The sequence below is a fragment of the Lampetra planeri genome, chromosome 57 (assembly GCF_965212315.1).
Source record: "Lampetra planeri chromosome 57, kcLamPlan1.2.h2, whole genome shotgun sequence".
Lineage (NCBI taxonomy): Eukaryota > Metazoa > Chordata > Hyperoartia > Petromyzontiformes > Petromyzontidae > Lampetra > Lampetra planeri.
Genome location: NC_136163.1, coordinates 3,367,366 through 3,391,601, shown reverse-complemented (window position 1 = coordinate 3,391,601; position 24,236 = coordinate 3,367,366). Strand labels below are relative to the sequence as shown.

Genomic DNA, 24,236 nt, shown 5'->3' with positions numbered 1-24,236 from the left:
AGAAAGAAAAAAAACGGGGCTCTTTACATCCAAAGGTCACAATCTTCGGCGCGCGCTAAGAGCACTTTGGAATACGACACGCGATTACTCTTAAAGCCATCAAATAAGACGAGTTGTTGATATTATCGCTACCACCTCCAGGGCACTCGTGGCAATGTGGCCACGACACCGATAATTATCAGACGCGAGTGAGTGGTGTGGCTTTGAGTGATTGAAAACGGCATGCTCAGCACCCATCCATCACCTACCCTGCGTGGCGTTCAGCCGGTTAAATGCCAACGCCTCCCGTACCTGTAAGGTGCGCGCGGCGTAGTGTTTGCGTGTGTGTGTGCGTGCGTGTGTATATAAGCGAGGGTTCGTGTCGCTTACCCAAGAGGCACAGAGACACGGCTGGATCATCGAGACTCAAATCCTCCCGAACGACCATCTCTGTCCGAGGGCTCAGCTATGTCGTGGTGAGTTTGTGACACGGTGTGCTGCGGTGATAGCACTCGCTGATTCACTTGCAGTCACTCGCACGCCCGGTGGTCAGGCACCCCCCCTTATCGCTCTCATAACGCTGCTACTGTCATTATGACTGCTGCCGTGAACTTGGCTAATGATGCACTACTTGCTAATTGACTTCTGGTCACTCACGCATTGGCGGTCAGTCATTCCCGTATCGCTCTTCTAGCGCTGCCGTGTTCCCGTGAGCATCACTCGTTGATTCCTCTACCCGTTGTCGAGCACTCGGTCTATTCCGGACACTGTTTGGTCAACCACCAGACTGCAGTCACTAAATAAAGCTCCAAATTAAGTTTTCTTTTTATTTAGGGCCCCTTGATAACATATGCTATACAGGTCCCGTACTAGCTTCATCCGGCACTGATTCTGGATAGTATTTGTCACGAAAACCTCCGAGTTAAACTGACGGTACAACCTCCCCCCCAGAGGTCGCAACCGGGTACCCGATACCCGTGCCCTACCCGATACCCGGCTACCCGTACCCAGCCGGGTACGGGTATTGGGTACCCGTTTGCGACCTTGGTGCGGCCGGGTACGGGTACGGGTAGGCCGTGCGTCACTGGTGAGTAACCGTTTGTCACTCATTTCGGGTAGGGTGCGGGTAGGGAACTGGTACCCATTTGCGACCCTGGTGCGGCCGGGTACGGGTACGGGTAAGGAATAAAAATCCGTTTGCGACCTCTGCTCTCCCCCCCCCGTCACACCCGGGCAGCGTGGGCCGCGTGCTGATGATGACTGCGGCCCTAGCGGTGCTGGCGGGCCGCCTGCCACGCTGCCAGGCCGCGTCCAACACGGTGGCCCACTGGAAGACGCTCAAAACCTCACAGCGCTCCGTGCAGAGGGGCATCGTGAACCTGCACAACCTCCTGCGGGCAAGCGTGCGGCCCGCGGCCAGCAACATGCTGCAGATGGTGAGTGAGCGACGGTGGTGGCGGTGGTGGTGGTGGTGGTGGTAGTGGCGGTGGTGGTGGTAGTGGTGGTAGTGGTGGTGGTAGTGGTGGCGGTGGTGGTAGTGGCGGCGGTGGTGGTGGCGGTGGTGGTGGTGGTAGTGGTGGTGGTAGTGGCGGTGGTAGTGGTGGCGGCGGTGGTGGTAGTGGTGGTAGTGGTGGTGGTGGCGGTGGTGGTGGTGGTGGCGGTGGTGGTGGTGGTAGTGGTGGTGGTGGTAGTGGTGGCGGTGGTGGTGGTAGTGGCGGTGGTGGTGGTAGTGGCGGTGGTGGTGGCGGTGGTGGTGGTAGTGGTGGCAGTGAATCAGTTTGCAGAGTAGGGGGGCACTGCTGGTGCATCAGCCAGTCGTCTCAGTCAACCCATGGCACCTGCTGGGTCTGCCCTGTGACCTCCTCCTGTCAGCGAGACTTCGACAATTCGCGTGGCCTCCAAATGCACCTGGCCTGGCACAGACGCCGTGTGACGTCACCGTCACTCAATATTTGTGAAGAGTCTTGAACATTGTGCAGAGGCAGTGAGTTTCAGGTTCGATGGACCGTTGAGAAAGAGAGTGGGTGGGTGAGTTGAGTAGGTGAGTAGGTGGGTGAGTAGGTGAGTGGGTAGGTGAGTAGGTGAGTGGGTGGGTGAGCAGGTGAGTGGGTGGGTGAGCAGGTGAGTGGGTGGGTGAGTAGGTGAGTGGGTGGGTGAGTAGGTGGGTGAATAGGTGAGTTGGTGGGTGAGTAGGTGAGTAGGTGGGTGAGTAGGTGAGTGGGTAGGTGAGTAGGTGAGTGGGTGGGTGAGTAGGTGAGTGGGTAGGTGAGTAGGTGAGTGGGTGGGTGAGTAGGAGAGTGGGTGGGTGAGTAGAAGAGTGGGTGGGTGAGTAGGTGAGTGGGTGGGTGAGTCGAGGAGAGTGGGTGGGTGAGTTGAGTAAGTGAGTAGGTGGGTGAGTAGGTGAGTGGGTAGGTGAGTAGGTGAGTGGGTGGGTGAGCAGGTGAGTGGGTGGGTGAGTAGGTAGGTGAGTAGGTGAGTTGGTGGGTGAGTAGGTGATTAGGTAGGTGAGTAGGTGAGTGGGTGGGTGAGCAGGTGAGTGGGTAGGTGAGTAGGTGAGTGGGTGGGTGAGTAGGTGAGTGGGTAGGTGAGTAGGTGAGTGGGTGGGTGAATAGGAGAGTGGGTGGGTGAGTAGGTGAGTAGGTGAGTGGGTGAGTTGTGTAGGTGAGTAGGTGGGTGAGTAGGTGAGTGGGTAGGTGAGTAGGTGAGTGGGTGGGTGAGCAGGTGAGTGGGTGGGTGAGTAGGTGAGTGGGTGGGTGAGTAGGTGGGTGAGTTGGTGAGTTGGTGGGTGAGTAGGTGAGTAGGTGGGTGAGTAGGTGAGTGGGTGGGTGAGTAGATGAGTGGGTAGGTGAGTAGGTGAGTGGGTGGGTGAGCAGGTGAGTGGGTGGGTGAGTAGGTGAGTGGGTGGGTGAGTAGGTGGGTGAGTAGGTGAGTGGGTGGGTGAGCAGGTGAGTGGGTGGGTGAGTAGGTGAGTGGGTGGGTGAGTAGGTGGGTGAGTAGGTGAGTGGGTGGGTGAGCAGGTGAGTGGGTGGTTGAGTAGGTGAGTGGGTGGGTTAGTTGGTGAGTGGGTAGGTGAGTAGGTGAGTGGGTGGGTGAGTAGGTGAGTGGGTGGGTGAGTAGGTGAGTGGGTAGGTGAGCTCTAGAACACCGATCGCAAAGCTGCGAGGTTCAAATTCTCGCTGTCCGGGTGCGCGAAACGATCAGCGTCACCATGAGCTGTCAAACGAAGCGACTCTACGCTGCACGTGGCTGTCTGGAATCGTAATACCAATCGGAGCTTTGCGTTGCCCTCCACCACCCGACGCAAGCCAATGAACCCCACGTGAGAACGGAGCCTTTAGTTGACACCTGATGACGATGTTTCCATCTCCAGCCGAACGTCGTTTGGACACAACGATCTGATAACTTTAATCTAAATTGTCTTATGGTTGTTATTGTTTGACTTGCATCCCACTGGGATTTTTGCAAATATAATTGATTTACGGTGTTTTTTTCTGGAAGATTTTGCTGTTTTTTTCCTGGATTTTTCTGTTGCGTGTAGTCACTTTAAGATCTACTTGGTTCTTTCGGTAAAGTCACGTAGAAGGGAAATAATAAAATTAAAATTAAAACATAATAAAATAATTCTCACGACGTTTCGGCCACAACGCAAGCAGCCGTCCTCAGGTGAAGAACAGGTCTGTTTTTTATTATTTCCCTTCTACGTGACTTTACCGAAAGAACCAAGAAGATGAATCCCTGCAGTCACGAAAGCTTTACATCGAAATTTAATCACTTTAAGATGTTTCTTGTTCATGTTTTTGTTTGTTGCTATTGCACCCCAGTCAAGAGCCGCGTGGCTCACAGGGCCATACCTAATACATGAAACTGAATGTTGATCGGGCTTTTTAACGTTTCTCCCATTCCACCTTCTCCTCCGGTTTTGCTGATGAACCAAATCGTTCGGTGGCACATTTGCCCACAGCGTGACAACTTGATTTGATTGGCTGTGTCGTCTGGTCCCTAAGGACTCCGAGGTTAAGGTTTTGTTCCCGGTTTGATTGGGACATTCACCTGCACTGTGCATCTCCCAGGCTGCGGAATAACGCGTTATGCCTTTGGCAATCAGACAGAGTGCTTAAAGCTGTTTCAGTCTGACTTATGCGTGAGTGGGCGAGTGAGTGAGGTGGGTGAGTGATCGGCTATTGCCACTGTGCATCTCCCAGACTATGGAACAACGCGTTGTGCCTTTGGTAATCAGAGTTGCGAGAGTTAAATTTCGATTTAAAGCTTTCGTGACTGCAGGAATTAATCTTCTTGGTTCTTTCGGTGAAATCACGTAGAAGGGAAATAATAAAATAATACAAATGAAAATACAACTAAAAATAAAACAATAACATGTTTTATTGTTTTATTTTTATTATTATATTATTTCCCTTCTACGTGACTTTACCGAAAGAATTTCGATTTAAAGCTTTCGTGACTGCAGGGATTCATCTTCTTGGTTCTTTCGGCAAAGTCGCGTAGAAGGGAAATAATAAAAAAATAAAGCATAATAAAATAATATAATAATAGAATAAAGTAATATAATAATATAATACAATGTTATTATGCTTTCTTTTTATTATTTTATTATTTCCCTTCTACGTGACTTTACCGAAAGAACCAAGAAGATGGCGAGAGTTACTTAAGTCCCATCTTGAAAACTCACCTCTTTAAATCGGCCTCTACCCCCCGCCTAGGTCTGCCCATGTATCCTGCGGGTTCTGTTAATTTCCTGGATTTCCATGCACGGCGATGGCGCTTTGGGATCTACGGATGAGAATGCGCCACTTTACAATTATAACTTCTTAGTATTACCTACACGACGGTATGAGCCAATCAGAAACGACTGCTCGAATTACGAAACAAAAACTCGACACGTTCAATTGGCCGGAGGTGGTTCCGGGCAGTCCACACGCGGGGGGGGGGGGGGCGAGTGTTTTGTTTTGTTCATAATCGTCCTAAAGTCCTTTGGGGCCGTCCATAAATGACGTCACGCACCTGTGACGATGTGTGACGAGGGGGTGGGGGGGTTGAGAAATGAGACTAGGCTCTAAGGAAAGCTGTCTCGGGTGTGGACCAATCAACTTCAAGGACAGTGCATACATTATGTTTTTTGTTTGCATTATGACTGCAGGTATTGTGGTCAATGCAAACATGACTCCTTGTAAAAAAAAGTGTCAGTTTTGTTGCCAGATAGAAGGGTAAAAAAACAATTATCATTTTTTTTACTGGCAAATGAGGTTCCAATGGTGTAAATGTGACGTCACGTAAAAATGCGCAACTTTAAATAAATACAGGCAACACGTTCTACTTAATGAAATAGCCTTTTTAATAAATGTTTTCTCCTACAACATCAGAGTGCAGCGCCACATTAAATACGCGCTACAATGACAATAGTTTAAAGCGATTTGAAGCATGTTTTATTTTTAAAATGGAAATATGGTTTTGTCGTCATATTTGAGAGAGGGGGGGGGGGTCTGACTTTTTGTGACGCCGTGTGACGAGAGGGGGGGGGGGGTCAAAAATCGTCCAAAATCGCGTGACGTCATTTATGGACGGCCCCTTTCCGCTGTTGCCCTACAGTCGTGGAATTTGACAGCGGCCGAGAACAGCCGCGTCTGGGCCAATGGCTGCTCCCTGACCCACAGCCCCGCTGCCAACCGCAAGACTTCGAGTGAGCCCCCCCCCCCCACGCACACACACACCCAGCAGAAGCACCCACAACACATATTGTTAGGTTTTTTCGGTAAAGTCACGTAGGTAAAAAAAAATCACGACGTTTCGGAGGCAACACAAGCTTCCGTCTTCAGGTGGAACCGTCACAGGCACGACAGCTGTATCAAGTAAATGAGAGATTGCAAGAGATACCACTCCGTATATATATAGCAGAGGTGGGACAAAGTCATTGTTATGCAAGTCCAAGTCGAGTCGCAAGTCATCAAATTCATGACTCGAGTCTGACTCGAGTCCAAGTCACATGACTCGAGTCCACATCTCATAGGTGGGACAAAGTCATTGTTATGCAAGTCCAAGTCGAGTCGCAAGTCATCAAATTCATGACTCGAGTCTGACTCGAGTCCAAGTCACATGACTCGAGTCCACATCTCATAGGTGGGACAAAGTCATTGTTATGCAAGTCCAAGTCGAGTCGCAAGTCATCAAATTCATGACTCGAGTTTGACTCGAGTCCAAGTCACATGACTCGAGTCCACATCTCATAGGTGGGACAAAGTCATTGTTATGCAAGTCCAAGTCGAGTCGCAAGTCATCAAATTCATGACTCGAGTCTGACTCGAGTCCAAGTCACATGACTCGAGTCCACACCTCTGATATATAGTGGTTGAGGGGGGAAGGGCCAGGGACGGCACACTTTTTATTATGGAGAGGTCCGGTTTGTGACTACGCATAGCCTACATAACAAATGCTGTAAATGAGACCGAGCCTCTGCCATGTAGATGGTAATAGGCTACATAACAAAAGACTGAGCCTTTATTATGGAGAGGTTCGGTTTGTGACTACGCCTGGCCTACATAACAAAAGTGTGAAAAAAGAAAGCTAAACCTGGTAAAACAAAACTGGCTGCCTATCAGTAACCTGTAATAGTTGTCTGTCAAATAAGATGGTCCAAATAAGTGTAGTTAAATCTATTTTGCATGGTTAATCACATCTTTCCAATGATTACTCAGTTCGTAACCATCATCACGGTTGGCCTCGTGCCTTGGTGACGTCACAATAACCTGCCCCTCCCCCACTGTCCCTCCCCCCGTAGTCACGCCCCCACCCACCCACTCACCACGCATAGGCAGAGGTCGCAACCTGGTACCCGATACCAAGTGCTGTTAGCGAGCACCTACACACACTCACCCACCCACTCATTCACTCGCTCACCCACTCACTCAGCCATTCATTCACTCACTCACCTAAGTATTGTAAACGCGAAACTGTTGTAAACTATGAGATCTCTTTTACCAGTGGCAAAATAGAGTAGTAGGTTTTTACCCTTTTAAACTGGTACAAAACTGACACCTTTATTCAAGGCATCATGTTTGCAATAACCACCAGTTTAAAAGGGTAAAAACCTACTACTATATTTTGCCACTGGTAAAAGAGATCTCATAGTGTAAATGCTTACCCCGAGCTCTCAATACTCTGATATTGCACTGTGTTTGAGTTGTACGCCTTCTGGTGTCATCTGGTCCAACACCAATGGGGACTAGGCTCTAAAGAAAGCCGTCTCGGGTGTGGACCAATCAACTTCAAGGACAGTGCATATTATTATTATCATTATCAGAGTTGCTTATTTTTGTTTGCTTTTTTGACTACTTGTGTTGTGGTTATTGCAAACATGATGCCTTGAATAAAGGTGTCAGTTTTGTACCAGTTTAAAAGGGTAAAAACCTACTACTGTTGTAAACTATGTTATCACGAATGCGCAATATTTTCACATTGTAAGCTCCATTACACAGTTCGGTCTTTCATTGTCTACTCAACTGGTAAAATGTTTGTGAAGAGTCTTGAACATCGTGCAGAGCTAGTGAGTTCCAGGTTCGATGGACCGCTGAGAAGGAGAGTGGGTGGGTGAGTTGAGAAGGAGGGTGAGTAGGTGAGTGGGTGGGTGAGTAGGTGAGTGGGTGGGTGAGTAGGTGAGTGGGTGGGTGAGTAGGTGAGTGGGTGGGTGAGTAGGTGAGTGGGTGGCTGAGTAGGTGAGTGGGTGGCTGAGTAGGTGAGTGGGTGAGTTGAGAAGGAGAGTGGGTGGGTGAGTAGGTACGGGTACCCGTTTGCGACCCTGGTGCGGCCGGGTACGGGTAGGCCGTGAGTCACTGGTGAGTAACCGTTTGTCACTAATTTCGGGTAGGGTACGGGTAGGGAACGGGTACCCGTACCCGGCCGGGTACGGATACGGGTACCCATTTGCGACCCTGGTGCGGCCGGGTACGGGTACGGGTAAGGAATCAAAACCCGTTTGCGACCCTGGTGCGGCCGGGTACGGGTACGGGTAAGGAATCAAAACCCGTTTGCGACCTCTGCGCACAGGAGACGCCACAAACGGTGGTTAGGCTCTTGCTATTGTTGTTATTGTTGTGATTGTAACTCAAACATTAGCCCGGTGACAAACACGAAAGAGACATAATCACAGCGATACGCTACTCCTGTGACGCGGTTGTTTGGGCTTGACCGTATGAATGTGAAATTGTAGTCGTTGTTCCGTGTGAGAGATCTATAGGCAAGGTTAACCCTTGTGAGAGATCTAGAGGCGAGGTTAACCCGTGTGAGAAGTCTAGAGGCCAGGTTACCCTGTGTGTGAGAGATTTAGAGGTCAGGTTAACCCATGTGAGATCATTCTAGAGGTCAGGTTAACCCGTGTGAGAGAAATCTGGAGGCGAGGTTAACCCATGTGTGAGAGATATGGAGGCCAGGTTACCCCGTGTGAGAGATCTGGAGGCCAGGTTAACCCGGGTGTGAGAGATATAGAGGCCAGGTTACCCCGTGTGAGACATCTAGAGGCAAGGTTAACCCGTGTGAGAGAAGTCTAGAGGCCAGGTTACCCCGTGTGTGAGAAATCTAGAGGCGAGGTTACCCCGTGTGAGAGATCTATAGGCGAGGTTAACCCGTGTGTGAGAGATATAGAGGCCAGGTTACCCCGTGTGAGAGATCTAGAAGTGAGGTTACCACGTGTGAGAATTCTAGAGGTGAGGTTAACCCTTGTGTGAGAAATCTAGAGGCAAGGTTAACCCGTGTGCGCGCGCACTCGCTCAGACACGCTTGGCATGTTGGCAAGGCCCCTCCTGGGCGCTGCCGTGGCTAGGAGATGTTAACTACCTCACCTGGTACGCAGGAGGTCGTAGGTGGGGAGGGGCTGGTCCACCCCATGGTCACCCCGTGGTGCCCTTATAAAACTCAACGTTTAACCTACTCACGCCGGCTTGTGCCCGCCCTCAGTCGGCCATATTTGCGGAATACACCACGCCGCCGTTGACCCTGGCCATTGACCGAGCAACCCGACGTTCCTACCAGCTCCCTCCGCAGGAATGTGTTAAATTTGTTAAATTAATTAATCCATGAGAGTCTTGGTTAAATAATCACGTGTGAATCATCTGCCAAAATGCCACGAAGGGGTGGAGTAGCAGTCAAACAAGGTTGTGAACCAGTGGTGTGCAGTAATATTGACGATGAATTAAGTCAGCGGTGTGAGACAATTTACCGATCACGCTTCAGATTTTATTTTATAATATGACTTTGAAACCCCCCGCCCACCTCCTACGCATTTCCCATGAATATGCTAAATTCCTCTTGATATGCACATTCTTTTGTTAAGGCGCTCTTCTTCCACCTCCAACCCAGCTTATATATAAGCTTCAAGCTTGGCAGTGTCTCATTCTTCACCTGAAGACGGCTGCTTGCGTTGTAGCCGAAACGTCGCGAGAATTGTTTTATTATGTTTTATTTTTATTATTTTATTACTTCCCTTCTACGTGACTTTACCGAAAGAACCAAGAAGACACGCTTCAGATGTTACGCGTTTGAAACGCTCCACTTTAAGTCACGTCGAGTGACACGTGGAGCAACGCGGAACCTGGGGATGGGATTAGCGGCTGCCAGTCAAAGTTAACACCTATCCTCACCGCAATTATGCACCCGCCCGCCCGCCCGCCCACCTCGCCAAACGCCTTCTGGCAATATTTTTTTAAAGAGAAAAATAAAATCGTAAACCTTTCATCTTCTTGCTTCTTTCGGTAAAGTCACGTAGAAGGGAGATAATAAAATAATAAAAATAAAACATAATAAAATAATACAATTCTCACGACGTTTCGGCCACAACGCAAGCAGCCGTCCTCAGGTAAGGGCAATGTGAGTCTATGGGCAATGTTAGTCTGTGGGCAATGTTAGTATATGGGCAATGTTAGTCTATGGGCAATGTTAGTATATGGGCAATGTTAGTCTATGGGCAGTGTTAGTCTATGGGCAATGTTAGTCTATGGGCAATGTTAGTCTTTGGGCAATGTGAGTCTATGGGCAATGTGAGTCTATGGGCAATGTTAGTCTATGGGCAATGTTAGTCTATGAGAAATGTTAGTCTATGGACAATGTTAGTCTATGGGCAATGTAAGTATATGGGCAGTGTTAGTCTGTGGGCAATGTTAGTCTATGGGCAGTGTTAGACCGTGGTCAATGTGAGTCTATGGGCAATGTTAGTGTATGGGCAATGTTAGTCTATGGGCAGTGTTCGTCTATGGGCAATGTTAGTGTATGGGCAATGTTAGTCTGTGGACAATGTTAGTCTATGGGCAATGTTAGTCTATGGGCAATGTGAGTATATGGGCAATGTTAGTCTATGGGCAATGTTAGTCTATAGGCAATGTTAGTCTTTGGACAATGTGAGTCTATGGGTAATGTTAATCTATAGGCAATGTGAGTATATGGGCAATGTGAGTCTATGGGCAATGTTAGTCTATGGGCAATGTTAGTCTATAGGCAATGTTAGTCTATGGACAATGTGAGTCTATGGGTAATGTTAATCTATAGGCAATGTGAGTATATGGGCAATGTGAGTCTATGGGCAATGTTAGTCTATGGGCAATGTTAGTCTATGGGCAATGTTAGTCTATAGGCAATGTTAGTCTATGGGCAATGTTAGTCTATGGGCAATGTTAGTCTATGGGCAATGTTAGTCTATAGGCAATGTTAGTCTATGGACAATGTGAGTCTATGGGTAATGTTAATCTATAGGCAATGTGAGTATATGGGCAATGTGAGTCTATGGGCAATGTTAGTCTATGGGCAATGTTAGTCTATGGGCAATGTTAGTCTATAGGCAATGTTAGTCTATGGGCAATGTTAGTCTATGGGCAATGTTAGTCTATGGGCAATGTTAGTCTATAGGCAATGTTAGTCTATGGACAATGTGAGTCTATGGGTAATGTTAATCTATAGGCAATGTTAGTCTATGGACAATGTGAGTCTATGGGTAATGTTAATCTATAGGCAATGTTAGTCTATGGGCAATGTTAGTTTATGGGTGAGCAGTGGTGTTGCTGTATCCCTGCCCAGCCTGGCTCAATAGGTCAACAAACGACCCCCCCCCCACCCCCCCACACACAGAGTCAGAATCTTTATTCAGACTGGAGGAGGAATCCTATGAACTATTAAGCTCTTTCTCACAGATGTCCAGTATGGGCACATCATCAAGTTACAGCAGCGTAGGATACTAAAACACGATAGCAGTGCCAAATAGAGAAAACGGTAAGCGAGCCACTAAATATTAATAAACAAATAATACATGTATTATACGATTCTTCAAGCTTGGGTAAGGCATACTCGTTGGTTCTTTCGGTAAAGTCACGTAGGTGAAAAAATACAAATTATAAAATAAAAATAAATTAAAGTAAATTAAATCACGACGTTTCGATTGCAACGCAAGCAATCGTCATCAGGTGTGAAAACCACAGCAAGAAATTGTTTAACTCAATTGGGAGAGATGCCTGCGTTAAGAGGGTTATATAAGTCAGAGAGGGGGGGTTGGGGGGGAAGGGAGGGGGGGGGGGGAAATAGGGGGAGGGGGGGGCATAGCGTGGACGTTAGGGACTGGAGTATGGATCATTGCAGTCACGACAACTTCAAATCTTGGGTAAGGCAGCAAAAACAACAAAACAGTTACACAGACCACGCCAGGTTAATCACACAGCAGCAGTCCCTCAATAAAATCCCGCATTAGCAGTCAACTACCGATAACTGCACGGCCAGAAAATCAGTTACAAATCGCATTTCAGCAAAAACGCGACTGCTCCCTTCCCTGCGCTGGGTCTTGCGCCCTGCAGTGTTCGACTGCGGGGAGAACCTCTTCATCTCGAGCGCGCCCTTCACCTGGAACTACGCCATCCGCGACTGGTACAACGAGGTGACCAGCCCCGGCTTCGTGTACGACCAGGGACCCAAGAGTCCAGGAGCCGTTGGCCACTACACCCAGGTGAGACGGCGAAGATCACCTGAGCCGCGACACATTGCAAGGTCGTACCTCGTTGCGCGCGCTCGAAGTGCTTGCCGCGAACGAACCACAGCTCGATAATTGTTTTTTTAACCCTTTTATCTGGCAACAAAACTGACACCTTTCTTAATTTTGGAGCTTTCGTGACTGCAGGAATCATTCTTTGTTTCTTTCGGTTAAGTCACGTCTAAAGATAAAATAATAAATTAAATTAATAGTATATTACGACGTTTCGATTGCAACACAAGCAATCATCATCAGGCATAAAAGAAATAGCAACAAAAATCTAACTAGAAAACTATAGACAGACATACAAGCAGACAGACATCACATCGGAGCAACAAAAATCTAACTAGAAAACTATAGACAGACATACAAGCAGATATTTTACTAGGTTATTTAATTTTCGTGTGCCTTTCTCCTAATTTTCAAGCTTGCGTGCCCGTGCCACGTCATCATCTTACTTGCAGCAGCAGCAGCACGTTGCCGTACACTCATTGATATGCTAATTTTCTCTGCCCCCTCCCTCTCTCCGTCCCCCCTCTCTATATTTAAGGGACCGTCACAGAAACGACCCCTCTCTTTGTGCCGATGTGATGTCTGTCTGCTTGTATGTCTGTCTATAGTTTTCTAGTTAGATTTTTGTTGCTCCGATGTGATGTCTGTCTGCTTGTATGTCTGTCTATAGTTTTCTAGTTAGATTTTTGTTGCTATTTCTTTTATGCCTGATGATGATTGCTTGTGTTGCAATCGAAACGTCGTAATATACTATTAATTTAATTTATTATTTTATCTTTAGACGTGACTTAACCGAAAGAAACAAAGAATGAAAACTGACACCTTTTTTTTTACAAGGAGTCATGTTTGCATAGACCACAATACCTGCAGCCATAATGCAAACAAAGAACATAACTCTGATAATATAAGTGTCACGTTGTGGTTTCACGCTTCAACACACCGGTGGGCTAAAGCAGTGAACTATTTGTCTTTCGTCAACGTGACACTTTTTTACTGATTGGCCGTGTCGGGTGGTGGAGGGTTACGACACATTTATAAATAACGCGATCTAAACCCAAAAACGTTGATTATGAATAATATTGGTCGCGAAAGCCTACGTGTTAAACAAGGAGTCATGTTTGCATAGACCACAATACCTGCAGTCATAATGCAAACAAAAACATGACTCCTTGTAAAAAAAAGGTGTCAGTTTTGTTGCCAGATAAAAGGGTTAAACACCATCTTCTTGGTTCTTTCGGTAAAGTCACGTAGAATGGAAATAATTTAATAATTATAATAAAACATAATAAAATAATTCTCACGACGTTTCGGCCACAACGCAAGTAGCCGTCCTCGACAGGCCTGTTCTTCACCTGAGGACGGCTGCTTGCGTTGTGGCCGAAACGTCGTGAGAATTGTATTTTATTATGTTTTATCATTATTATTTTATTATTTCCATTCTACGTGACTTTACCGAAAGAACCAAGAAGATGAATCCCTGCAGTCACGAAAGCTTTAAATCAAAAGGTAAAACACCAATTATCATATTTTTTACTGGCAAATGAGGTTGCAATGGTGAACAACAGCTCCTCGTTGTATCTCCTCGTCGAGGAGCTTAAACCACCGTTAAGCCGGCGGCGGCAGCGGCTTTCGGCTCGCCGTCGAACAAAGTCGGTCACCGCGCCACGCGGCGCTTTCAGATGCGGCCGTCTGGAACGCCTCTTCCTTCCGATGTTAGGAAGCCAATGCCGCTATGCACTTTTAAAGCATCTAGATTGAAATGTATATTTCTTTAGAACTGCTTTTGCGTACGGTGCCAAGGAAGTTCAACGTACATACATATGTAGTGACAGGGTGCCATCATATGGACCAGAAGGGATAATTACGGTTATGGTTGTGCTATATTATAGCCAACCATAAGGGGGGTGTAACTGGGCTAAAGGTCACAGGCAGGGATCAGTCGGGAAGCTCCTGGAACCTGCACGAGAGTTCTAGAAGGGGGCGTGGCCAGAGGCGGGGCTTGGCCAGAGGCGGGGCTTGGCCACGCCGAAGAGTATAAAAGGGGGAGGTAACCGGAGGTTCGGGGCTGTCGTGGGGCTTCGTATCCTGGCTGCCGTCGCTGTCTTCGCCGTCATCTCTTCTTCATCGTCCGGCCGCATGGCCGGTCCCCATCGTCGCTGTATTAGTCAGCCAGCTAAATATGTAAACTCCTGGCGATGTGGCTGTATGAGTGGGTCGGCTATACGTAGCCCAGCGAATATGTGGCTCAGTGATCCTGCCTGTAAAGTGTGAGAAATAATCAAGGAGCCCTCGACACGTCGCGTCTCGGAAGTCGCTCACCACACACCCACGCCTCCTCCTTGGTCACGCTTTTACCGCTACGTCTCAACTTCAGTTATTGACGATGGCTCGACCCGTGTTGGAGGAGTCACGCTTCACGGATTGTGTGTCGTCCCGTCGGGGCCGTGGTTGCAGGCCACCCACCCACTTGTGTGCTGTTCCAGCCTTAATAGGTGCTACTCGCTAACAACACTGTTAGGACAAGTGCTGTCATCGTCCGCTCAGAAAACGCGTTATAACCGTGTGCGTTCTGCGTTGTGTGAAACACGTCTCCTAATGTGTTTGTTCAACTTCTAATCGCACCATGTGTAGCCAATCGTACCGATCGGCGGTGCAGGAAAACGGAAGAACCGCGTTGTGGGGCCGTCCATAAATGACGTCACGCACCTAGGGGGGGGGGGGCGGTCAGATATTTGTGACGATGTGTGACGAGGGGGGGGGGGGGTTTGAGAAATGTGACGTCACGTAAAAATGCGCAACTTTAAATGAATATAGACAACACGTTTAACTTAATTAAATATACTTTTTAATAAATGTTTTCTCCTAACAACATCAGAGTGCAGCGCCACATTAAATATGCACTACAATGACAATAGTTTAAAGCGATTTGAAGCATGTTTTTTTTCGGGGGTGCGGGGGGGGGGGCAGAGCTTTGTGACGTCATATTTGAGGGGGGGGGTCTGACTTTTTGTGACGCCGTGTGACGAGGGGGGGGGGTCAAAAATCGTCCAAAATCGCGTGACGTCATTAATGAACGGCCCCTGTGACGACAACGCGCTGTGGTTGTGAGCACTGCCCCGCGCAAACGAGGACTCTCTCCGACTTTTTATTTTTTTTATTTTTCTATTTTTCTTTTTTTCTTTTTTTACGATGCAGAGGAAACAAGAAGATGCTCGGTGTAGTCGGCACTTTGCTTCGTTCATCATTTCGGTTTTAATTTCGATTTTAAGCTTTCGTGACTGCAGGGATTCATCTTCTTGGTTCTTTCGGTAAAGTCACGTAGAAGGGAAGTAATAAAATAATAAAAACAAAACATAATAAAATAATAATTATATTATATTATTTTATTATGTTTTATTATGTTTTGTTTCATTATTTTATTACTTCCCTTCTACGTGACTTTACCGAAAGAACCAAGAAGACATTTCGGTTTTTTTTTAATGCTTTGCTTTATGTAAACCCCCCCTTTTTAAATGAACGATTATCTCTCTCTGTCTCTCTCGCCGTGCCGTGTAGGTGGTGTGGTACGGCTCCTTCCAAGTGGGCTGCGCCGTCAACTACTGCGCCAGTGCGGCCAAGTACTTCTACGTGTGCCACTACTGCCCAGCGTGAGCACGGGCTGTGGTCCATTGCCTCTCTCTCTCTATCTCTCTCTCGCTCAAAAGTTATACTTAAAAAACACTTTTTTAAAAAAACACGCTTTAATGAAATGTACCGTACGAGTAATGGCAGAACTCCACGACTCCAGCAAGTGGCCCCGAAGCTTGCCACAACGTGGTGATATACAGCCAACGTGAGTTGAGCATGGACAATTAGACCCAAGCCGAAACATAACATGTAAAAAAGATTGCTTAAAAATATATATTTTATTTTCAATTATAGAATATAGTATTGTCATCGGTATGACATACGTATACCAAGTTTGCAGTCTATACCACATTGGGAAGTGGGTTAAAATTGAGTTACAAGGTTTGAGGATATGACAACACAGACTGAGCTAAATAAAAGCGTGTAAAATACAAAGATCCACCGTATAGCCTGCAACAGACTTGGGGCAAGTGCTGTGAGCGAGGACCACCTATGAAGGCCGGAACAGCGCCCGACCGCCTTTGTTTCTCTTCGCGGCGGTGTTTACACGCCGCATTTGAGGCTGAGTCTACCTAGAGGAGGCCCAGGACCGATTCAGATAATAGTCACGAGAGCGGGAATCAGCTCGCGAACCGCTCCGCTCTCTTCTCGCTCACACACACAAACATCCCCCGTATAGCCTTAACAGACTGTAGGGGCAAGTGCTGTTAGCGAGCACCTATGAAGGCCTGCACACGATGGGTTGGGTGGCCAACACACACTCACACAACAACCAACAACAACCACCATTCGCCACTCAGTGGCGGTGACGTCACCACGGCGCTTGTACCAGGCTATGTGCACCTTGAGGCCAAGTGAAGTGTCGAACGCCCGCTGGCAGGTCACAGGGCAAACCCAGGTGGCATGGGTTGCCTGGCCGAGATGACTGGCTGATGCACCACCTGTGCCCCCTACTGTGCCAACTTGCTGCGCTTTAGCCACCCGGCGCTCCGCTCGTTGTTGTGAGCGTCGCTCCTTCGCACTCCGTTGTTGTTGGAGGGCGACTGCCTCCAACTGCCCAGTAGCAGCGTCCTTCACGAGCCTCCTCCACAGAGGCCGATCTTGACACCGCTGGTACCAGTCATCGGCAAGTCCACTCAGCTCCACGTTCTCGTGTACCACATCACTCCATCTCTTCTCAAGGCCGTGCCACGCCCGTTTCGCCCCCAAAAATCGTCCAAAATCGCGTGACGTCATTTATGGACGGCCCCTAACTGGAGGTCAGCATTAGCGTGGACTAACCACAATGCCCCCCCGTTGCTCCCTGAGCCGAGACAAACACCACGTGACACAGCCAAAGGCGGTCCGGGCCGTCAGAAAAATAAAACAAATGACGTCTCGATTTCTCGAGTTGACGCACGGCTGCTTTAATGGCTGCTAAATGTCTCCCGTAAGCTCGTTGTCTCCTATCGCCTGCTCATCTCCTCCGACTCCTCCCACCCACCCACTCATTCACTCACTCATTCATTCCAGGAAACCGCTGCCTCTACGGCTCTCAAACACCAATCAATCTCCACAACATGACAATTGTACGCGTTGTGTATCGTACTCTCTCTCGATCTTTCTTTCGTCCTGTTGGCAGTCACTTACTCAGCGCCTTTTGTCGGATTCTTGGCGATCCACCACTTTCAAGAAAGTTGAAGAAGAAACATTATCTTGCTTAAAACACAAAACGTGTTTCAGTAACATCACGGGATTAATAAGAACAAACATATATAAAGTCGGTGACGTTTTGGGCAAATTGCCCTTCTTCATAGCACATAATGAGGCTAGAGAGACTGGGTCATTAATAGTTGGAGATGATATTTATACACAACATGTACACCAAGGCTGTAGCCATGGAGCCAACATTGGGGGGAACCAAATCTTCCAGGGAGTCTGGGGGTCCCCCCCCTGAAAAAAAAATCTTAAATTTGAAAACGAATTTCCTGCCTAAAATATGAAAAAATTCACTAACACACAGGATGGACTTTTTATTTATTTTTTACAATAATGTCTAATAGTGTATTGTATTACATTGCTCTGTTTTATTTCTTTCTTACCTTTTCTTGTTTCATTGTATGCAATGGCAGAGATTAGGGATTAATAAAGTACAACCATAACCACAATCATATAAACAGAAATCTATTTTATAGCGATACACATCCCCCCCAATATATATTATAATTACGGCCTTGATGTACACCATGGCATCCTTATAATAATTTAATGTTGAGAATGTTTACAGATGGAAAGGCCTCACGGTTACTCCGTGTGTGTGCGAATGTTCAACATACATACTCAATTGAAAACTCATTTAGAACTGCTCTTTGTGTTTAGTTTATTGTCCTTCCCCAGCACCTCCGATTATCACCGTCGGCTAAGTACGTTGCAAAATAAGTTCAACGTGCGGACATACAAATGTAGTGATACACTCAGAGACACTAGGAGCAGGAGGCACTCTGTGTATTATAGCCTTCACAGGGTACAACTATCAGTCAGGACAGCTGACAGACTGCCTGACTGACGACGCCGAGATGGTGAAGACGGTGACGAAAACTCCAGCAGCCCGACGGGATCCCACTCCACGCAACAGCCCCGAACATTCATTCGGTGCCCCCTTTTATCCTCCCGGCGAGGCCTCGCTCCGCCCCCGGCCACGCCCCCCTTTTAGAACCTACTCGCGGGTTCGCGGGCTCGCCTCACGTGCCCACTCTCTCCGCTCATCACGTGACCTGCTGACAGACAGGGCAGCTGCAACTGCAGATCTCCTTCTCTGCAAGCAACCAGCATAGTGACCCATTCCATGTCACTACACAATGATAGAGAAAAGTTCACCCGGGTCTCTCCGTGAGCGACCACGAATTCCACTCATACCGAGATGTCACGTAATTTGTGTCGCCCGAGATCGATCGATTACCCGTGCCCTATTGTTTCTCTCGTCGTGTCCACGGTAACATCCCCCAAACTATGCGATTTCAACCGCCGTAATAAATCAACGGATCTTTTGTCACGGGAGGGGCCTCGTCCGCCCTCATTCTGGGCCTCAGTGGGTGGCTCTCTCTCTCGCCCGAGGCGTCCGGAGCAGAACGCGACGTCACCCCGGTGAAATAATTTGCTGGGCAGAAAAACAAATCGGTTAAAAACACACGAAAAAATGTCAAGCAAAAATGTATTTTCTTTTTTTTTAACAGGCTGCTGGGTGGCTCAGAGGTCAGCCACCCCAGCCGCGATTGAGTCGAGTTAATGGTCAGTCCCTGTCACCGATGACTCACACACAGAGACCCATAGACTCGCATAAAGACCCACATACTCACATAAAACGAGTTGCGAGTAAACTCGAGTGCTCTCGCTATTCAGTTGTTTTGTTTAACCAGGCGAGAACAGCTTAAATATACGCTGCCAAGCTTGGTGGTGTTCATTCAGACGCTGTCTTTCCGACAGACCTGTTCTTCACCTGAGGACGGCTGCTTGCGTTGTGGCCGAAACGTCGTGAGAATTATTTTATTGTTTTATTTTTATTACTTTATTATTTCCCTTCTACGTGACTTTACCGAAAGAACCAAGAAGATGGTGTTTACCCCTGTTTTGTTGCCAGATAAAAGGGGAAAACCCTATTATCAAACTGGGGATCATTATAATCCGTGTTGTCGCGTGGATTTTGCTCTGCTGTCCTCCGATATATGTCGGTCCGTGGTGGTGGTGGTTGTTGTTGTCGTCACCATTGTTGTTGTCGTTGTTTGTTGCTCACAGCGGAAACCTGGCGTCTCGCATCAACCGACCGTACGACAAGGGCAACTCGTGCGGGTCGTGCCGTAAGAGCTGCAGCCGCAAGCTGTGCCGTAAGTCACCATCCCCTTGCAGTTCCGTTGAGCTGGTGGTCTGCGCAAGGCCGAGAGAGCTTCCGTCCACATGCCAGCGTCCGCCGATGAGAGCGGCGACCACTAGACCCGCGTGCCCCTCAATTGTCTCCTCCTCCTCCCTTCCTCCTCCTCTCCTCGTCAGGGAACCCCTGCCTCTACAAAGACGCGTACGCGAACTGCGCGGCGATGAAGAGCACCTACGGGTGCGGAGACACGGGGTCCGGCAAGATCGTGCAGGGCTACTGCCCTGCCTCCTGCAAGTGCGCCGGCAAGATCTTCTGAGAACCGGGTAAAGTTTGTGTAACATACTCTTAGTTCTTTCGGTAAAATCACGTAGGTAAAAAATGAAATTAAAATTTATAAAAATAAAACAATAAAAGTCACGACGTTTCGGAGGCAACACAAGCTTCCGTCTTCAGGTGAAACCGTCACAGCAAAATATCTGTACCTTATATAGTGGTTAAGGGGGGAGGAGCCACTATATAAGGTACAGATATTTTGCTGTGACGGTTTCACCTGAAGACGGAAGCTTGTGTTACCTCCGAAACGTCGTGATTTTTATTGTTTTATTTCTATTAATTTTAATTTCATTTTTTACCTACGTGAATTTACCGAAAGAACTAAGAGTATGAATCCTTGCAGTCACGAAAGCTTCAAATCTAGAAGTTTGTGTAACTCTGAGCCACCTGGCCTAGATGGTGTTCACTCTGTCACCACCGCGTCCCATCGCCTCTCGCCTTCCCTCACGTGTGTGCGGTCCCCCCCCCCCAATTCCCCCGTCTCTGATGTTTGTTTACAGAGCGACTTCCACGATACGGCGTGGACGCCTCGTCCATCGCCCGCTGAGAAGTGGACTCCATCGTCGACGCACGCAGCACGCAGCACACCGCACGCAGCACACCGCACGCACCACACCGCACGCAACACCCCGCACGCACCACACCGCACGCACCACACCGCACGCACCACACCGCACGCAGCACACCGCACGCAGCACACCTCACGCACCACACCGCACGAACCACACCGCACGCACCACACCGCACGCAGCACACCGCACGCACCACACCGCACGCACCACACCGCACGCACCACACCGCACGCAGCACACCGCACGCACCACACCGCACGCACCACACCGCACGCACCACACCGCACGCAGCACACCGCACGCAGCACACCGCACGCAGCACACCACACGCACCACACCACGCGCACCACACCGCGCGCACCACACCGCACGCAGCACACCGCACGCACCACACCGCGCGCACCACACCGCACGCAGCACACCGCGCGCACCACACCGCACGCACCACACCGCACGCACCACACCGCGCGCACCACACTGCACGCAGCACACCGCGCGCACCACTCGCAGGACGTGGGGGTGGATGGTGGTGGGAGGGTAACACTCGGGCAATCGGAGCAATCATCATCATCACCATCATCATCACCATCATCATCATCACCATCATCACATCATCACCACCATCATCATCATCACATCATCACCACCACCATCATCACCATCATCACCATCATCATCACCACCATCATCACCACCATCATCATCACCATCATCATCACCATCATCACATCATCACCACCATCATCACCACCATCATCATCACCACCACTGGCTCCGGAAGGGCTGTAATCGGGAAACGAGCGCATCAATGCCTCAGGGTAATCGCTTTGAACTTTTCACCGCGGCCACAATCTCGAGAATACGCCGATAGCTTTTAGAGAATAAATTAAAATAACCTTAATCACGCAAATAAGTCAGCGGTCGAGGGCTCCAAAAGGAAACTGAAGGCACCGTCGTCGTCAACATCAAAGCAAGGCGGTGACGCTGCATTCAAAGCGTGGGTTCGTGATTTAATCCGCCGCAAACCACGGCCGACGCAGCCCGTGGCTTGCACGCACGGACTTCTTTCGCGCCGTACTCACTGCACACAAAGTGCTTGCCAAACGTGAACCACAGTACCTCGCTGCTGATCACGTCAAGGAGCGTAAACCATCACGTGAACTGCGGTCGCAGCAGCGGCTATCGGCTGGCCATCGAACAAAGAAGGACCACCACATTGCGTGCGTTCAGATCAGAGGTCGCAACCGGGTACCCGATACCCGTACCCTACCCGATACCCGGCTACCCGTACCCGGCCGGGTACGGGTACCCGTTTGCGACCCTGGTGCGGCCGGGTACGGGTACGGGTAGGCCATGAGTCACTGGTGAGTCACCGTTTGTCACTCATTTCCCAACGTCTTGTCTCTTCTCACAATTCAAGTTCCTAGAATCAACCCACCCGCGCCTGCAACATGGCTTCATCCCAGAGGTCGCAATCGGGTACCCGATACCCGTACCCTACCCGTACCCGGCCGGGTACGGGTAGCCGGGTATCGGGTAGAATACGGCTACGGGTACCCGTTTTCAACCCTGGTGCGGCCGGGTACGGGTAAGGAATCAAAACCCGTTTGTGACCTCTGGTTCAGATGCGTTTCTGTGGCCGTCTGGAACGCTCTTCCATCTGATATTAGGAAGCCACTGGAGCTATGCACCTGTAAATGATCATCTCGATTGACAAACGCATTTCTTCAGAACTGCTTTTTGCGTTTAGTTTGTTGTCCTTTCGCCCGCACCTCCGATTAACACGGTTTGGCTACGTGCGGTGTGCGAAAGATGTTCAACGTGCATACCGTGCTAATTCTAGATTTGAAGTTTTCGCGACTGCAAGGATCCATACTCTTTGGTTTTTTCGGTAAAGTCACGTAAACCGAAATAAAACCAAAGAGTACGTAGCGTGCTCATCGGAGGTGCGATTTCTCACGGGCATTCCTCCCTTCGGAAGAAGGATCGACTCGTTCGTTCTCTGCGTGCGAATCGGCATCTCTAATCGGTCGACGATGCCATTGCCCCCCCCCCCCCCCGTCAAAACAGCCAACTCAACGATGAACCCTGGGGGATGTTTCTACTCCCGCACTTTCAGACAGGCTGACATCGCAAAAGCCGCCTGCTTTGTCCACGTTCAAACATTCGCGGTTGAGCCGAAACAGATTTGTGACTTTGAAGGGGTTTTGTTTTTGGTGCTTTCCTTGGGGATAAAATAAAATAAAAACATTGGAATCATCTGTGTAAGTTGTCCGTCTGTAACAGAAGTGGGGAGCGGTGGCACAGTGGTTAGCGCATCGCTCTATGAGCTCAGCCACCCGGGTTTACCAGTGACGATTATCTGAACCGGTCCTCGGCTTCCCCTAGGTCGACTCAGCCTAAAATTGATTTTTCTGTTTGCGCATAGTCACTTTATGATGTTTTCTTGTTCATATTTTAGTTTTTTTTTGTTTGTTGCGGTTGCACCCGATTCAAGAGCCGAATGGCTCACAGGGCTGTACCAAATAAATGAAACTGAAAACTGAAAAGTACCTGGTGAGTTGTGTAAAAATATCGCCACTAGGGAGACGAGGCGTGGTGCCGGCCACCCACCCCATCGTGTGCCGTGCTTCATAGGTGCTACTCGCTAACAGCACTCGCCCCAACAGTCTGTTCAGGCTGTACCGGGTTAGGGCCAGTCCCTGGTGTTGGTGGTCGTGAGCGGGAATCGAATGTCAGTCGATGAGTTCATAACGCAGCGCGCCAACTGTTACACACACTACCGCTCCCCACTCAAATTGCACAACCGCCATTCGTCAATTAGTGGTGGTGACGTCATCACGGTGCTTGTGCCAGGCTAGGTGCACTTTGAGGCCACGTGAAGTGTCAAAGGCTCGCTGGCAGGTCACGGGACAGACTCAGGTGCCATGGGTTTACTGGGATGACTGGTAAATACCACAGACACACACACACATAAAAAAGCCCAACCGTGGCTTTAAAATACACAAGTACATCTTAGTCCGGAGAAAACATGAATCCCTGCAGTCACGAAAGCTTTAAATCGAAATTTAACCGCCACTACGGGGTGGGATTCCACATAACTTTGAGATCATCTTCTTGGTTATTTCGGTAAAGTCACGTGACTTTACCGAAAGAACCAAGAAGATGAATCCCTGCAGTCACGACAGCTTTAAATCGTAAAGTAAAAAAATTGCTCGTTTGAGTAGAGACCCGTGGGTGGAAAGATGTTTACTCCCTCGCTTGGCATGCAGGAGGTCGTGGGTTCGATCCCAGCCTGTATATTTTGAGTTTGCGTGTTCTCTCCCGTTGGTCGAGTTGATTTTTCTCCGGGTCCTCTGGTTTTCCCCTCCACATTTAGAATCGACATCGCAACGCGTTTCGCGTGTTTGGCCGCTATCCATTTCCACGTGATGAGCCACTTCGTGGAGCTATCATTTACGGCAAGGTCGTAAGTGAAAAACAGCTCTATAGGTAAAGTGGGCTTTACATGTGCAGAGGAGTAAAATGGGGACGTGACGTCATGTGTGCCGTTCAGTGCGATGACGTCACGTCTCCTGGGGTACTTAAGGGATACCCCGTGACGTAAGCAGGGTCACTGTGGGAACGGGTAAAGTAAGAAGGGTGAAGAGGGAACCAGTGGGTAGAGAGAGGGATCGAGTGGTGAGTCTGGGGAGAAGCCGGTGGTAGCCGTAGAGGTGTTTCTCTCTCCGCTCGGTGGAGTCGGCAGAGTCCACGATCCGACACGAGAGAGACCGGAGCTAGCCGGCAGGGACCCGGACTCAGAGTAGGACCCCTAGCCCCTGGGAGTTGCGTACCCTGCTGTGTAATATTGTAA

The 24,236-nt window shown here is 49.0% G+C and overlaps 1 protein-coding gene across 1 annotated transcript; it reads left to right on the top strand.

Annotated features, from left to right (window-relative positions):
• The first annotated feature begins 362 nt into the window (after positions 1 to 362).
• LOC144735866 (cysteine-rich venom protein latisemin-like) lies at positions 363 to 22,639 on the top strand. Its single transcript, XM_078618425.1, has 8 exons — positions 363 to 455; positions 1,217 to 1,415; positions 5,584 to 5,674; positions 11,817 to 11,965; positions 15,557 to 15,648; positions 19,400 to 19,488; positions 19,652 to 19,798; positions 20,309 to 22,639. Exons 1-7 carry the CDS (start codon positions 448 to 450, stop codon positions 19,789 to 19,791), a joined length of 768 nt encoding a protein of 255 aa, XP_078474551.1. The 5' UTR covers positions 363 to 447; the 3' UTR covers positions 19,792 to 19,798; positions 20,309 to 22,639.
• Positions 22,640 to 24,236: the final 1,597 nt, after the last annotated feature.

Excerpts from the sequence above, each read along its gene's own strand:
- LOC144735866 (XM_078618425.1), top strand. Across the intron at positions 1,416-5,583 it reads CCAGCAACATGCTGCAGATG|TCGTGGAATTTGACAGCGGC; the intron begins GTGAGTGAGCGA and ends GTTGCCCTACAG. Across the intron at positions 19,489-19,651 it reads CTGCAGCCGCAAGCTGTGCC|GGAACCCCTGCCTCTACAAA; the intron begins GTAAGTCACCAT and ends TCTCCTCGTCAG.